The sequence below is a fragment of the Drosophila rhopaloa genome, unplaced genomic scaffold, assembly GCF_018152115.1.
Source record: "Drosophila rhopaloa isolate 14029-0021.01 unplaced genomic scaffold, ASM1815211v1 contig_3, whole genome shotgun sequence".
Classification (NCBI taxonomy): Eukaryota; Metazoa; Arthropoda; class Insecta; order Diptera; family Drosophilidae; genus Drosophila; species Drosophila rhopaloa.
Window position 1 is genome coordinate 2,210,477 of NW_025335123.1, and position 16,968 is coordinate 2,227,444.

Here is a 16,968-nt window from a genome sequence, read left to right on the forward strand (position 1 = left end):
AAAGAAGCCCAGATCTTAACTATCTAATTTATCCCATACTCCAATAGATCTTTCTAACGCCTGCGAGCTTTTAAAAAGTTTCCGCTTAGCTCTGATTATATTCCTCTTTGGCCGTTCTTTTACCTCGAGGCTGCCTATTTAGCAAGACATACAGTGCGAAGTAAAACAAGAAAGGAAAGTTAACTTCGGACGGAGCTGAAGTTGATATATTCTTGCAGAATATTCTGTAAATTATATTCTCCAAAATTATTCATATGATGCATTCTTAATACTCATAAAAAATCCCAAATTTCTAACTTTAAAAACACCAAAGTTATGGCATTTCCAATCGTTCAGCTATATGGCAGTTGTAGGATATAGTCGGCCGATCCTTATGAAATTTGGTAGGTCGGATTGATTGGCCGATTCCGGCCGTTCCGACTTTTATACTGCGTGCAAAGGAACAAAGGGTGTGTGCAAAGTTTCAATTCGATATCTTTAAAACTGAGAGACTAGTTTGCGTAGAAACAGACAGACGGACAGACGGACATGCTTATATCAACTCCGGACGCGATCCTGATCAAGAATATATATACTTTATAGGGTCGGAAATGTCTCCTTCACTGCGTTGCACACTTTTGACCAAAATTATAATACCCTCTGCAAGGACATAAAAAAGTTTCCTATATTTGTAAAATATCTAGATTGTACTGCTATTTTCCTGAAATAAACTGACAGTAAAACAGAACATTTTTTATATCTATTTTTAAACGTTCTTAAAATATTAAATATAATATAATATAAGTCGGAACGGACCGGATCGGGCGACTATATCATATAGCTGCCATATAAGTGTTTTTGAAACTAGGAAGTTGGCATTTTCTATGGGTTTTATTATTGGCCAATCAATCCGACCTACCATAAGGATCGGCCGACTATATCCTATAGCTGCCATATAACTGAACGATTGGAAATGCCATAACCTTGGTGTTTTTAAAGTTAGGAAGTTGGGATTTTTTATTGGTTTTATTTTTGACCAACCAATATAATTTACAGAATATTCTGCAAGGGTATATCAACATCGGCTCCGCCCGAAATTAGCTTTCCTTTCTTGTTATACCCTTGCAGAGGGTATTATAATTTTGGTCAAAAGTGTGCAACGCAGTGAAGGAGACATCTCCGACCCTATAAAGTATATATATTCTTGATCAGGATCACCTCCTGAGTTGATATAGCCATGTCCGTCTGTCCGTCTGTCCGTCTGTCTGTTTCTACGCAAACTAGTCTCTCAGTTTTAAAGCTATCGAGTTGAAACTTTGCACACACCCTTCTTTCCTTTGCACGCAGTATATATGTCGGAACGGCCGGGATCGGCCGACTATATCCTATAGCTGCCATATAACTGATTGATCGGAAATGCCATAACTTTGGTGTTTGTAAAGTTAGGAAGTTGAAATTTTCTATGGGTTTTATATTTGGCCAATCAATCCGACCTACCAAATTTCATAAGGATCGGCCGACTATATCCTATAGCTGCCATATAACTGATTGATCGGAAATGCCATAACTTTGGTGTTTGTAAAGTTAGGAAGTTGAAATTTTCTATGGGTTTTATATTTGGCCAATCAATCCGACCTACCAAATTTCATAAGGATCGGCCGACTATATCCTATAGCTGCCATATAACTGATTGATCGGAAATGCCATAACTTTGGTGTTTGTAAAGTTAGGAAGCTGGGATTTACTATGGGTTTTATATTTGGCCAATCAATCCGACCTACCAAATTTCATAAGGATCGGCCGACTATATCCTATAGCTGCCATATAACTGAACGATCGGAAATGCCATAACTTTGGTGTTTGTAAAGTTAGGAAGCTGGGATTTCCTATGGGTTTTATATTTGGCCAATAAATCCGATCTACCATATTTCATAAGGATCGGCCGACTATATCCTATAGCTGTCATATAACTGATTGATCGGAAATGCCATAACTTTGGTGTTTGTAAAGTTAGGAAGTTGAAATTTTCTATGGGTTTTATATTTGGCCAATCAATCCGACCTACCAAATTTCATAAGGATCGGCCGACTATATCCTATAGCTGCCATATAACTGATTGATCGGAAATGCCATAACTTTGGTGTTTGTAAAGTTAGGAAGTTGAAATTTTCTATGGGTTTTATATTTGGCCAATCAATCCGACCTACCAAATTTCATAAGGATCGGCCGACTATATCCTATAGCTGCCATATAACTGATTGATCGGAAATGCCATAACTTTGGTGTTTGTAAAGTTAGGAAGCTGGGATTTACTATGGGTTTTATATTTGGCCAATCAATCCGACCTACCAAATTTCATAAGGATCGGCCGACTATATCCTATAGCTGCCATATAACTGAACGATCGGAAATGCCATAACTTTGGTGTTTGTAAAGTTAGGAAGCTGGGATTTCCTATGGGTTTTATATTTGGCCAATAAATCCGATCTACCATATTTCATAAGGATCGGCCGACTATATCCTATAGCTGTCATATAACTGATTGATCGGAAATGCCATAACTTTGGTGTTTGTAAAGTTAGGAAGTTGAAATTTTCTATGGGTTTTATATTTGGCCAATCAATCCGACCTACCAAATTTCATAAGGATCGGCCGACTATATCCTATAGCTGCCATATAACTGATTGATCGGAAATGCCATAACTTTGGTGTTTGTAAAGTTAGGAAGTTGAAATTTTCTATGGGTTTTATATTTGGCCAATCAATCCGACCTACCAAATTTCATAAGGATCGGCCGACTATATCCTATAGCTGCCATATAACTGATTGATCGGAAATGCCATAACTTTGGTGTTTGTAAAGTTAGGAAGCTGGGATTTACTATGGGTTTTATATTTGGCCAATCAATCCGACCTACCAAATTTCATAAGGATCGGCCGACTATATCCTATAGCTGCCATATAACTGAACGATCGGAAATGCCATAACTTTGGTGTTTGTAAAGTTAGGAAGCTGGGATTTCCTATGGGTTTTATATTTGGCCAATCAATCCGATCTACCATATTTCATAAGGATCGGCCGACTATATCCTATAGCTGTCATATAACTGAACGATTGGAAATGCCATAACTTTGGTGTTTTTATACCCTTGCAGAGGGTATTATAATTTTGGTCAAAAGTGTGCAACGCAGTGAAGGAGACATCTCCGACCCTATAAAGTATATATATTCTTGATCAGGATCACCTCCTGAGTTGATATAGCCATGTCCGTCTGTCCGTCTGTCCGTCTGTCCGTCTGTCCGTCTGTCCGTCTGTCCGTCTGTCCGTCTGTCCGTCTGTCTGTTTCTACGCAAACTAGTCTCTCAGTTTTAAAGCTATCGAGTTGAAACTTTGCACACACCCTTCTTTCCTTTGCACGCAGTATATATGTCGGAACGGCCGGGATCGGCCGACTATATCCTATAGCTGCCATATAACTGATTGATCGGAAATGCCATAACTTTGGTGTTTGTAAAGTTAGGAAGTTGAAATTTTCTATGGGTTTTATATTTGGCCAATCAATCCGACCTACCAAATTTCATAAGGATCGGCCGACTATATCCTATAGCTGCCATATAACTGATTGATCGGAAATGCCATAACTTTGGTGTTTGTAAAGTTAGGAAGTTGAAATTTTCTATGGGTTTTATATTTGGCCAATCAATCCGACCTACCAAATTTCATAAGGATCGGCCGACTATATCCTATAGCTGCCATATAACTGATTGATCGGAAATGCCATAACTTTGGTGTTTGTAAAGTTAGGAAGCTGGGATTTACTATGGGTTTTATATTTGGCCAATCAATCCGACCTACCAAATTTCATAAGGATCGGCCGACTATATCCTATAGCTGCCATATAACTGAACGATCGGAAATGCCATAACTTTGGTGTTTGTAAAGTTAGGAAGCTGGGATTTCCTATGGGTTTTATATTTGGCCAATAAATCCGATCTACCATATTTCATAAGGATCGGCCGACTATATCCTATAGCTGTCATATAACTGATTGATCGGAAATGCCATAACTTTGGTGTTTGTAAAGTTAGGAAGTTGAAATTTTCTATGGGTTTTATATTTGGCCAATCAATCCGACCTACCAAATTTCATAAGGATCGGCCGACTATATCCTATAGCTGCCATATAACTGATTGATCGGAAATGCCATAACTTTGGTGTTTGTAAAGTTAGGAAGTTGAAATTTTCTATGGGTTTTATATTTGGCCAATCAATCCGACCTACCAAATTTCATAAGGATCGGCCGACTATATCCTATAGCTGCCATATAACTGATTGATCGGAAATGCCATAACTTTGGTGTTTGTAAAGTTAGGAAGCTGGGATTTACTATGGGTTTTATATTTGGCCAATCAATCCGACCTACCAAATTTCATAAGGATCGGCCGACTATATCCTATAGCTGCCATATAACTGAACGATCGGAAATGCCATAACTTTGGTGTTTGTAAAGTTAGGAAGCTGGGATTTCCTATGGGTTTTATATTTGGCCAATAAATCCGATCTACCATATTTCATAAGGATCGGCCGACTATATCCTATAGCTGTCATATAACTGATTGATCGGAAATGCCATAACTTTGGTGTTTGTAAAGTTAGGAAGTTGAAATTTTCTATGGGTTTTATATTTGGCCAATCAATCCGACCTACCAAATTTCATAAGGATCGGCCGACTATATCCTATAGCTGCCATATAACTGATTGATCGGAAATGCCATAACTTTGGTGTTTGTAAAGTTAGGAAGTTGAAATTTTCTATGGGTTTTATATTTGGCCAATCAATCCGACCTACCAAATTTCATAAGGATCGGCCGACTATATCCTATAGCTGCCATATAACTGATTGATCGGAAATGCCATAACTTTGGTGTTTGTAAAGTTAGGAAGCTGGGATTTACTATGGGTTTTATATTTGGCCAATCAATCCGACCTACCAAATTTCATAAGGATCGGCCGACTATATCCTATAGCTGCCATATAACTGAACGATCGGAAATGCCATAACTTTGGTGTTTGTAAAGTTAGGAAGCTGGGATTTCCTATGGGTTTTATATTTGGCCAATCAATCCGATCTACCATATTTCATAAGGATCGGCCGACTATATCCTATAGCTGTCATATAACTGAACGATTGGAAATGCCATAACTTTGGTGTTTTTAAAGTTAGGAAGTTGGGATTTTTTATGAGTATTAAGAATGCATCATATCAATAATTTTGGAGAATATAATTTACAGAGTATTCTGCAAGGGTATATAAACTTCGGCTCCGCCCGAAGTTAGCTTTCCTTTCTTGTTTTTTCTTATTTTTCCATAAAGGTAAATTATTAATTATTTCCAAAATAGACGCAGATGTCAGCAAATCTCCCTTTTAGTCCCACAGTCATTTCAAACTCAAACATTTAAGATAGATACAATAGATTTTATTCAAACATGGGCCAGCTGTTGCCAAACGATGGATAAAAACAACATGTAACGAATAATTAGAGGCGAACAATTCGGGTTGAGTTCGACAGCCCCAATCTACCGATTCTCCATTCCTCGGAGATTCTGCATTTTGGTGATGTTTTGAGTTTTTGGGTATAAAAGGGGATTGGCGTAGACTGAATCGACATCAGTTTCGATTGGAGCCAAAGTCTGAGAATGCGTGCCTACATTGCAATTACCCTTCTGGGCCTTGTGGCAGTGGGCGTGATCCAAGAAAGTGGCGCACAACTTGGAGGACGCGGAGGACGCGGCGGTTCATTGTCTAGTGGCGTTAAAGTTGTTAAAGAAGCAGCTGAGGAATTTGTAGAGACTGTTTTAGATCCAATTGAGGGTGCCGTAGACGAGTTCAGTATTGTCGATCTACGTGGTCCTCGCGGACGATATCTCTCACGCGTAATTTTCGACTTCAGCTATAAGAAAAATTTGATTGACAGCACCACCGACAGCAGCTCCACTAATAGCTTCACCGGTTCCTCCACTGATGGGCACACTGATATCCCGACTGATGGATACACTGGTGTGTGATAACTCTACCGACACCACCACCGATTCGGAAGAGATTTATAGAAATCAAGCAAATCAACCAATCAATTAATTTGGCACATTAAACCACACTTTGTTTGAAGGGACTTTTTCTCAGATAATTAGTACTGACATGCTTATATCAACTCAGGAGGCGATCCCGATCAAGAATATATATACTTTATAGGGTCGGAGATGTCTCCTTCACTGCGTTGCACACTTTTGACCAAAATTATAATACCCTCTGCGAGGGTATAATTAATTAATAATAGATGTCAAGTAAGGAAGGAAGATTTTATAACAATTAATATTATGAACTTAAAAATGGTTTGATATAAGTGAATTAATTTGTAAATTTATTTGTGACTAATGCGCTTAAAATACGTTGAAATGGAAGAAATATACATATATCTTACAATAACTCTACGTTTCGTTTTAGTGCGTTGTTCTCTGCAAATTACAACAAACTTGCAGCAATTCTCACTTTGTTGGCCAACTCATTTGGGGATTTGCTTACAGCGGACATACAGATGCGAAACGCACTGTCCGTGTACTCGCTTATTCATTAACGTTGTCGCCGCAGGAATGGCAGGAAGAAAAGGGTCGGTCGGGAGTAAACTAATCAGAAGCTCATGGCACATTTGGAAAACCCCAAATGGGTGTGTGGGCCAGTGTTAAAACAACACCATGGCATAGAACAAAGCCAGAAATAATTATTTAGGAGTTGAAAACAGGGTGGAAATGCGAAAACAAAGGGGCAAATACAGGAAAGTACAGGAAAATTGCATTTGGCTTTAATTAGAAGTCGAGCTTAGTTTGGAGACTCTGATTCCCGTTCCCGTTTCGGTTCCTGTTCTGAATTTGAGACCAATTTGCACATAGTATTCTAAATGAAGTCAACCCTTTCGAATTTGGAATTTAATTGCCCTTGGCCTTATCAATTAACTGCAGAGCGAAACGTCAAACAACCAAAGAACTTTAATTTTATATTTTTGGAAAGAAAACACGACTGTCAGAATACAAAACAAATTCATTTACACATGTCTGCACTGGGGAAACATTTTGAAAATTAGTATATAAACGTGAGCGAAATAGAAATGAAAAAGAAACTAAGAGATTAATTTCCACATTTATATTCTATAGCTAAGTAAATACAATTTAATTAAACTATTAAATCTAATAATTTCTTTTTACTTAACATACTTATTAATGTTATTTAGAAGAAACCTTCAAATGTATATTTGATTTTTCACTACAATTAAAACTTAAATTTTGAAAGTGAAATAAAGGAATAGTTAAAATTTGTAAAATAAGTAAAATAAAATAAAGTAGATATGTTCGCACCAAAAGACTAAATGCCATCGGGCAGTGTATACATAGCCATGAACACTTGTTTATGTGTGTTCATTTTTGTGTGTGCTTTTGACAATAAACACATTTACAAGTGCGGGGTGTGGTGGGGGAAAACACGCAAAGCAATCATAAAATGTGCTTTTTTGGCTACCTTAATGTGATTGTCACTCACACACACAGAGACGCACACACCGACAGTCGATTAACACCCACACAGTCGAATGGACGACACACACATGTCCGGGCAATATAAAGCATACGCCGCGTATGACAGGCCCAAGTCGAGCCCAACAAAAGCGGTCGCCGCAAAGGTCCGTTTAACTTAACGTTTCCCACGCGAGCCACAATCTATATGTATGAGTGTGGCACACACACAGCCACACCCGCACACACACACACAGTGTCGCATAAAAGTCTCACACCTTGCCAAGTGAATGGAACGAGTGTGCACTCATGTAAAAATTACTCCAAAGTTTGAAAAATTCCTAAAACTCTTGTCTAATTACATTTAAAAATTGTTTTTTTTTTTAATATAATTATAACTTAAGTATCGGTGACATGTTTTTTGTCAAGTATTGTTTACGACTTATATATCATATATACATATTTAATAATATTTTATCAGGATATATATAAGTACAAGTACAAAGTATTGCTTTAAATATATACTTTAGCTTATAAAAAAAACAGTTTAAAAACATAAATATTTATAAGTGATTTTATTTATTTTTAGCGAATTTCTAATATTAGGGTAGATTTTTTTATGAGTGTACTCGGAATTTAGCTTCCACCATCTAGAATCGAGAATCCAGCAGCCATGTGCTGCTCAAATTACTCGACGCCGTCTAACGGCCTTAAGGCTCGTTTAAGATGTTTAGGCCAACCGCAAAATGTGGCCAAAAGTGAGTACACCAGATGGTAATGTCACTGGTGCTGGGTTGTCCCAAAATGGGGTAGGTCAATGCTAGTTAAAGATATTACGAAAGGGTTGGGATAGTCCTAGCTGTTGTGCCTACTTTTGTTTACTAAGTAATAAATAAATTAGATTTGTCATCCCAATAAACAGTGGCCAACTTCTTAAGATAATGCTTTAAGTCTTCCATAAACCATTTATCTAAAAAAACTATTAATTAAAGGGGAAACATTGCAAAACTCATCTGAATCGAGTATCAATATTTAAGTAAAACTTGTAGTACAATAATAGTTGAATAGAAACAGGAATGCGTATTAATATACATAAAACAAAATGTATTTTATATATATTTTTTAAACTACTGCTTAAATTGCTAGAACTTAAAAAAAATAAATATAACTTATTTAGCATTTCTTGTATTGGCTTAGACAAAGTTGCTTTAGTTTAGTTATTTTGTGAATGGCGATGCCATTATTTCCCCATTATGAATTCCATATTAGCCGTTGTTCAATTAAGGCATCACTGATTAAATTGATAATTTATATTTATTTGTTTGTTGTCAACTGACCGAAATTAGTTGCACCTAAACCCTAAAATTGGACGCAATGACGCCGTCCTGGCAGCACAACCATTCGGGATTAGCCAATGCCATTAACATTGTTCGATCCCCAATGTCCCCATACCCCCATTCCCCATTCCCCCTACCCCATTCCCCCCTTACCCCCTACCCTGATACTCCGATTCCCGTGGGACATACAACATTATATATGCTCGCATTATGGTCATTGTGCTGCCCATCGTGTCTCCCTCCTACGACAAAGTCAATTAATGTGCGGGACATTAAATTAATGATATATGCCGATAGCCACGCCCCCCGCCCCCGGTCCAGTCTGACTGGGTCGCTCTGCTAATTAGCTTTCCGGCCAGGACCTTGGCTTTGGTGGCCCCGAAAAAAAAAAGAAAACAAAATAAGAACACACATGTATGGGCGCAAACAGCATGCAGAGTGGATAATGCGGATGGGAAATCTCTTAATTGATTTATTTTCGCTTTGTCTGCGACTTTGGACTACATCTCCATTTCGATCCGGGGCCCGGCAACTATTTTAATGCGCTTAGAACCCAGCGACAGGCATTTTTATGCCCCATGTTATATAGTAATGATAAGCTGATTAGCGCAAGCCTCGCATAATGACATTGGCGACATTTTACAGCTGCCCTCAGTCCTCAGTCCTCAGTCCTCCGCCTACGTCCTTCGTCCTTCGTCCTTCGCATTTCCATCGCCTCCAGCTCGCTTTCATTCCGATTCCAAATCAGATGCAGACTAGTGCCGATCCGAGCCGGGCTAAGCCAACCCCGCGGGCGGATGGCTGTCGCCCCCAGGCGAGGATGCCAATCAGGCTCTGTTTCTGATGCTACTCGCTTTGCTTTGCATGTCAAGCTACACTGCAAGAATTCGGCAGGGACAATGCGAAATCACACTTTAGTACTTCAGGCATTGAAACTATTTACCAAATGGAAAAAGTACACAATCATTATAGCTTATTATTAGGTCTTTCACAAAATTTCAGTCTCAAAAATTTCGCTGGTATAGAATACATTTTTATTCATAAAACAACAAGTTAACAGAAATTTAAATAATATGATATTAGGTATATTTTTCGTAACTTACATTTTTTGATTTCTTCTCTAAACAATGATTTTAATTAGTTAAAATAATTATATATTTTGTTCATGGATTATAACTTTTGACATAATGAATGAATTAAGAAGATAAACAGAACTCGAATGCTTAAGAGGTTATAATAAATGAATGAATGATTTGTAAGACTGGTAAAAAAATGTTTAAGTACATTTAAGTTACTTGGGAAAAATACGGGAACTAATAAGTTTAAAAAAATGCTTTATTTTGGAAGTGTTGTCTGCTGGCCTGCTGTAGTTTTTTCCAGTGTAGTGGTCGGACTTAGTGGAGCGGAGCGGAGAAGCAACAACAATGGAGGCGAACGCTTGACTGAGCCATTGGCCACCCGCCTGGCTGAATGCTGTCGCTCGGCGAGTCCTACTGCCCCCTCTCCCCCATACCCTCTCTTCCTCTCCCCCTCCCCCTTATCCCCCCTGTTCCCTGTCCATGGTCCTGTTGTCCTGACAGCCCTTTGCCCATTTGCTCTTTGCTGGTTGTTGCTGTTGTTGCTGGTGTTGCTGTTGCTGGTGTCGCTGGCATTGACGGCGCATTAACTCATTTCCTGCATCATTAAGGGGCACCTGCAATTTTCGCACATTTACGCCACAGACGTGTCCAGGATGTAGCCAGATACCCATTTCTCCTTAATCAATTTAGTTGCAGGACTCCACTTAAATGCGCTTTGAATGACAGAGGAGCTGGAATGGATCTCGGGCAATTTGAGTCGTAGTTTCTATTAGCTCTTGGCAAATTATTCTTGTAACTATCCTCAAATATAGGCCAAAATATGTTGACTAAAACATACTTATTCGGTCTCCGAATTTACAGTAACATTATGAAAATTGTATAAATAAAATCGTTTAAGTAGTAGAAGCTTAACAAAAAAGTAATAAGAACAATAAACGATTCAATGTAAGCAATATTAGAAATTAACAATATATTACTCATCCGACATGTTGGTTATTCATGGGAATATAAAAGCAGGCGTGGTCAAATCGCCTTGAAACTTTTCTCAGTCCTCAAAAATATAATGGCCATGAAGTTTATCTAAATTTTTCGAGTATCTGGGATGAGTGTAAACATAGTACACAAATAAAGTGTGGCAATCGAGAGCGTTTAATAAACTTGACCACACCGAACGGCCCTGGGCGATTTGAGCTTCAATCGAGAAAGTTTTCAAAACATATCCCCTATACCTCCCCCACTGGCCACTCCCATGCCCACATTTGATGACCCACTTTCACATCGTTTATCCATTGTTTGAGACCTTATCCGCATTTCCACTCCGCAGGCAGCACAGCGAATCCGGATGCGAAGCGATTGTACGACGATTTGCTGAGCAACTACAACAAACTGGTCCGCCCGGTGGTCAATGTGACGGACGCCCTCACCGTGCGCATCAAGCTGAAGCTGTCGCAACTGATCGATGTCAACCTGAAGAACCAGATCATGACCACCAACCTGTGGGTGGAGCAGTCCTGGTACGACTACAAGCTCAAGTGGGAGCCCAAGGAGTACGGCGGCGTCGAGATGCTCCACGTCCCCTCCGATCACATCTGGCGTCCGGATATCGTCCTCTATAACAAGTGAGTCCCGATCGAATAGAATCGCTCAAATTTGCCATCGATTAATCGTAGATTAAAGGACATGTCTGTCTGTCTGTATAAACGTCGAGATCTCGAAAACCATCGAACTCGATTTGGGATACTTTATATGTAATACATATGGCCCAGTCCGAATTAGTGGAGTTCTGTAGAAACATGGTCGAAAAAAGTTCTTCGACAGTATTTAAATATGTTATTATCATTGATTTGGAATATTTTATATATAATAAATTTGGCCTAGTCCGTTAGAGTGTGGTTCCTTAGTGACATGGTCGAAAAAAGTTATTGGGCACTATTTAATTATTTGATTTAAATTTATTAACACACAAAAAATTTTACCACACCAAATTTTTTTTTTATGTCATTAAGAAATTGAATTTAACATAGTCAATGGCTTATTATCTATATACATTATTTAATTTTTATTACAGTTATATATATATGAAAATGTAATCAATTAATAAGGGCTTTTAAATTGAAATTCAATAAAGAATTCAAGTGAGCTTCAATGAGCCCTCAGTTCGGAAAATATTTGTATTATTATAATTTAAGAATATAAAGTGGATTTAAGCTTAATTTTTTGTATCCGATATTAATTTGTGTCCATGCTGAAAACCAAGTAGAAAAGCCTTTCGGGGCAACTTTTATGGCAAAAGAGTTACCTGATGTCCTTGCAATTTATAAGTGATTGAATTATGAATCTTGTGAAGTACCAACCCCATTTTATACTGATTAATTTTCCAGCGCCGACGGCAACTTCGAGGTGACGCTGGCCACCAAGGCCACGCTGAATTACACGGGACGCGTCGAGTGGCGACCGCCGGCCATTTACAAGAGCTCCTGCGAGATCGACGTGGAGTACTTCCCCTTCGACGAGCAGACCTGCGTCATGAAGTTCGGCAGCTGGACCTACGACGGCTTTCAGGTGGGTCCAAAATATGTTATCTGTAATTTTACAAGACGCTAAAAAATAGTTTTAAGGCACACTTACTGTTTATCCAACGGTTTTTAGTTAACTTAATTTTAATCAAATAAATAATTGAGTTTGTCTCAGGCCAAATTTACGTTAAATTTTTCGAATTCTTGAATTATTTTACTTTATTGTATATAAAATATAGTCCCCAATTGTATTTTAACTATAGTAATGAAAATACAATTCTAGAGGGGTGACACAGAAATCACATACATTTTAAAATCACTTTAAAAAGCGTCTAAAAGTATGCAGTGAAAAACTTAACTTTGTCCTTTGAAACTATTCCAACGGACTTCTGAATTTGAAATATATTCTTCCATTCTTTAACACAACTTTAAAATTTATTGTAAGACACCCCTATGAAAAACAGAAACAGTAGTTTCTTATAATTAAAACAAAGTTTAGATAATTTGAAAGAACCACATTTGACCAAATATATATAGCTTACCAATTTTCTGCACAACAAAAACTCATTTCATTTCTAAGACCAGAATACAATGGGATTGCCGGTAAACAAGATTTCAATTTACCATTTGGAAACAAATCTTTGATGTCCCTTTTATGTGGACCGCAAATTTGGCTGGCGGCTCCTTGAAAACTTGTCCCCCGCTTCTCCGCTTCCCCGCATCCCCGCGGCCCACACGTGATCCAATTTAAACCACACAAATGAAAGTTTCTCGGCCGTCTGGCCTTTGGCTAATTGGTTTATAAATCTGTGGCAAGTGTTCGAGTCGGAGCAGGACAAACTGTACATCAGGCAGATATGTTGTTGCCATTAAAGGATGTGCCAGTGGCCCAAAACTCCTTATCTCAGCCCCGTTCCCCCTTTCCCCTTTCCCCTTTCCCCTTTCCCCCCCCCCTCCCCCGCCACTCCCCAGTGACTATCTCATTTACACATTTACAAATTGCTCACCTGGCGCTCCGTTTGGGTGTCTCTGAGCCCGGTTTAGTGGTCATAAACCGAAATACGGTCATAATTCCTTTTTGGAATACTGGCATGGAATTTCTCACGTTTTATGGCCACAAAACACACGGCAACAAAGAAGGAGAGTCGGCAGGCAAATGGTTTTGGAATAGACAGAGGGACAGACAGTCGGCCACAGGGAGGCTTCATAAAAACGTCTCCAGTGGTTTTGGCCAGTGGGCCAGGACCCGGAATTCGGGGCAGAGGACCCGGGACACAGGACACAGGACACAGGACGCAGGACACTGGGGCAGCCTGACACCTGGCCGACAAATGTCGACGACTAGCGGTTGGATGGGCGCGTAACCTCGTAAAATACCCTGCACCGCACTCAAATTCTCAACTGCAAACATGCACCCGAAGAAATACGAAATTCAGTTTAAGAACTCATTATACCCTTGCAGAGGGTATTATAATTTTGGTCAAAAGTGTGCAACGCAGTGAAGGAGACATCTCCGACCCTATAAAGTATATATATTCTTGATCAGGATCACCTCCTGAGTTGATATAGCCATGTCCGTCTGTCCGTCTGTCCGTCTGTCCGTCTGTCCGTCTGTCCGTCTGTCCGTCTGTCCGTCTGTCCGTCTGTCCGTCTGTCTGTTTCTACGCAAACTAGTCTCTCAGTTTTAAAGCTATCGAGTTGAAACTTTGCACACACCCTTCTTTCCTTTGCACGCAGTATATATGTCGGAACGGCCGGGATCGGCCGACTATATCCTATAGCTGCCATATAACTGATTGATCGGAAATGCCATAACTTTGGTGTTTGTAAAGTTAGGAAGTTGAAATTTTCTATGGGTTTTATATTTGGCCAATCAATCCGACCTACCAAATTTCATAAGGATCGGCCGACTATATCCTATAGCTGCCATATAACTGATTGATCGGAAATGCCATAACTTTGGTGTTTGTAAAGTTAGGAAGTTGAAATTTTCTATGGGTTTTATATTTGGCCAATCAATCCGACCTACCAAATTTCATAAGGATCGGCCGACTATATCCTATAGCTGCCATATAACTGATTGATCGGAAATGCCATAACTTTGGTGTTTGTAAAGTTAGGAAGCTGGGATTTACTATGGGTTTTATATTTGGCCAATCAATCCGACCTACCAAATTTCATAAGGATCGGCCGACTATATCCTATAGCTGCCATATAACTGAACGATCGGAAATGCCATAACTTTGGTGTTTGTAAAGTTAGGAAGCTGGGATTTCCTATGGGTTTTATATTTGGCCAATAAATCCGATCTACCATATTTCATAAGGATCGGCCGACTATATCCTATAGCTGTCATATAACTGATTGATCGGAAATGCCATAACTTTGGTGTTTGTAAAGTTAGGAAGTTGAAATTTTCTATGGGTTTTATATTTGGCCAATCAATCCGACCTACCAAATTTCATAAGGATCGGCCGACTATATCCTATAGCTGCCATATAACTGATTGATCGGAAATGCCATAACTTTGGTGTTTGTAAAGTTAGGAAGTTGAAATTTTCTATGGGTTTTATATTTGGCCAATCAATCCGACCTACCAAATTTCATAAGGATCGGCCGACTATATCCTATAGCTGCCATATAACTGATTGATCGGAAATGCCATAACTTTGGTGTTTGTAAAGTTAGGAAGCTGGGATTTACTATGGGTTTTATATTTGGCCAATCAATCCGACCTACCAAATTTCATAAGGATCGGCCGACTATATCCTATAGCTGCCATATAACTGAACGATCGGAAATGCCATAACTTTGGTGTTTGTAAAGTTAGGAAGCTGGGATTTCCTATGGGTTTTATATTTGGCCAATAAATCCGATCTACCATATTTCATAAGGATCGGCCGACTATATCCTATAGCTGTCATATAACTGATTGATCGGAAATGCCATAACTTTGGTGTTTGTAAAGTTAGGAAGTTGAAATTTTCTATGGGTTTTATATTTGGCCAATCAATCCGACCTACCAAATTTCATAAGGATCGGCTGACTATATCCTATAGCTGCCATATAACTGATTGATCGGAAATGCCATAACTTTGGTGTTTGTAAAGTTAGGAAGTTGAAATTTTCTATGGGTTTTATATTTGGCCAATCAATCCGACCTACCAAATTTCATAAGGATCGGCCGACTATATCCTATAGCTGCCATATAACTGATTGATCGGAAATGCCATAACTTTGGTGTTTGTAAAGTTAGGAAGCTGGGATTTACTATGGGTTTTATATTTGGCCAATCAATCCGACCTACCAAATTTCATAAGGATCGGCCGACTATATCCTATAGCTGCCATATAACTGAACGATCGGAAATGCCATAACTTTGGTGTTTGTAAAGTTAGGAAGCTGGGATTTCCTATGGGTTTTATATTTGGCCAATCAATCCGATCTACCATATTTCATAAGGATCGGCCGACTATATCCTATAGCTGTCATATAACTGAACGATTGGAAATGCCATAACTTTGGTGTTTTTAAAGTTAGGAAGTTGGGATTTTTTATGAGTATTAAGAATGCATCATATCAATAATTTTGGAGAATATAATTTACAGAGTATTCTGCAAGGGTATATAAACTTCGGCTCCGCCCGAAGTTAGCTTTCCTTTCTTGTTTTACCATCGCATTATGTGCTTACTGCCCTGACATTCTTATAAAGAAATAACAATAAAATCCCTTTATTTACTGAGTGTTAAAATCATATTCCCACTAACACTTTCACCTGATAAATGGTTTATATTTTGATAATAAATATGGCTGAATAGACAGATAATTTGTTAAACCCTGAAATTATTTTCCCAAAGGCAAAATGTTTTCCTTTAAAGTCCATTTTAAGTACAATTTCTTTGAGTGGATGGACAGAAACGAATGGAGAACGCCGATGGATGCTCTGTGGCTTCGTCCTGCGGTTGGATCCTTGCCAGCTAATAATGAACCGGTATTAGGTGGACCCCTAAGCCAGCTTTCTCCATTCCCTTCCCCTTCCCTCCCCTTAGGCCTCCATTCAGGCGGAAAAAAGGCAGAGACGGGTTAACCACATGCATCTACTAAGCTGCATTAGCCAGGTCATAAAATCGCCGACCAGGTCGCGCTTGAGTTGAAAAAATGTACTGCTTCCGATAGCGGAATTAAGCCAGAAATGGGCTTAGGTCTTTTCAGGATGTCTTACCAAAGTTTATATATACTATATTTAAGTAGGATGAAAGAGTTGATTTTATAATTATAAATACACATTTTAATGTATCTACTTTGCCAAATAGAAGATTTATAATCGGGGTAAAATTAAACTAGTTTAAAACTTATCACATAAGTTGGCTATCTAATATTAAATTAGGCACCTTATAACTTTGTGTGAATAATGTATTCTCTTGCCGTTGGATATTGTTTCGAAGAATATCGAGAACTTAAAGGCCTACTGAAATTCAAGTATTTCGTTTCAATCAC

The 16,968-nt window shown here is 38.8% G+C and overlaps 1 protein-coding gene across 1 annotated transcript in view; it reads left to right on the top strand.

Moving 5' to 3' along the window:
• Positions 1-16,968, top strand: part of LOC108048306 (acetylcholine receptor subunit alpha-like) — a 124,648-nt gene that overhangs the window by 71,472 nt on the left and 36,208 nt on the right. The window contains 2 exon segments of the mRNA XM_044461092.1: positions 11,280-11,574; positions 12,337-12,517. Of these exon segments, the coding sequence (XP_044317027.1) occupies positions 11,280-11,574; positions 12,337-12,517 (476 nt within the window).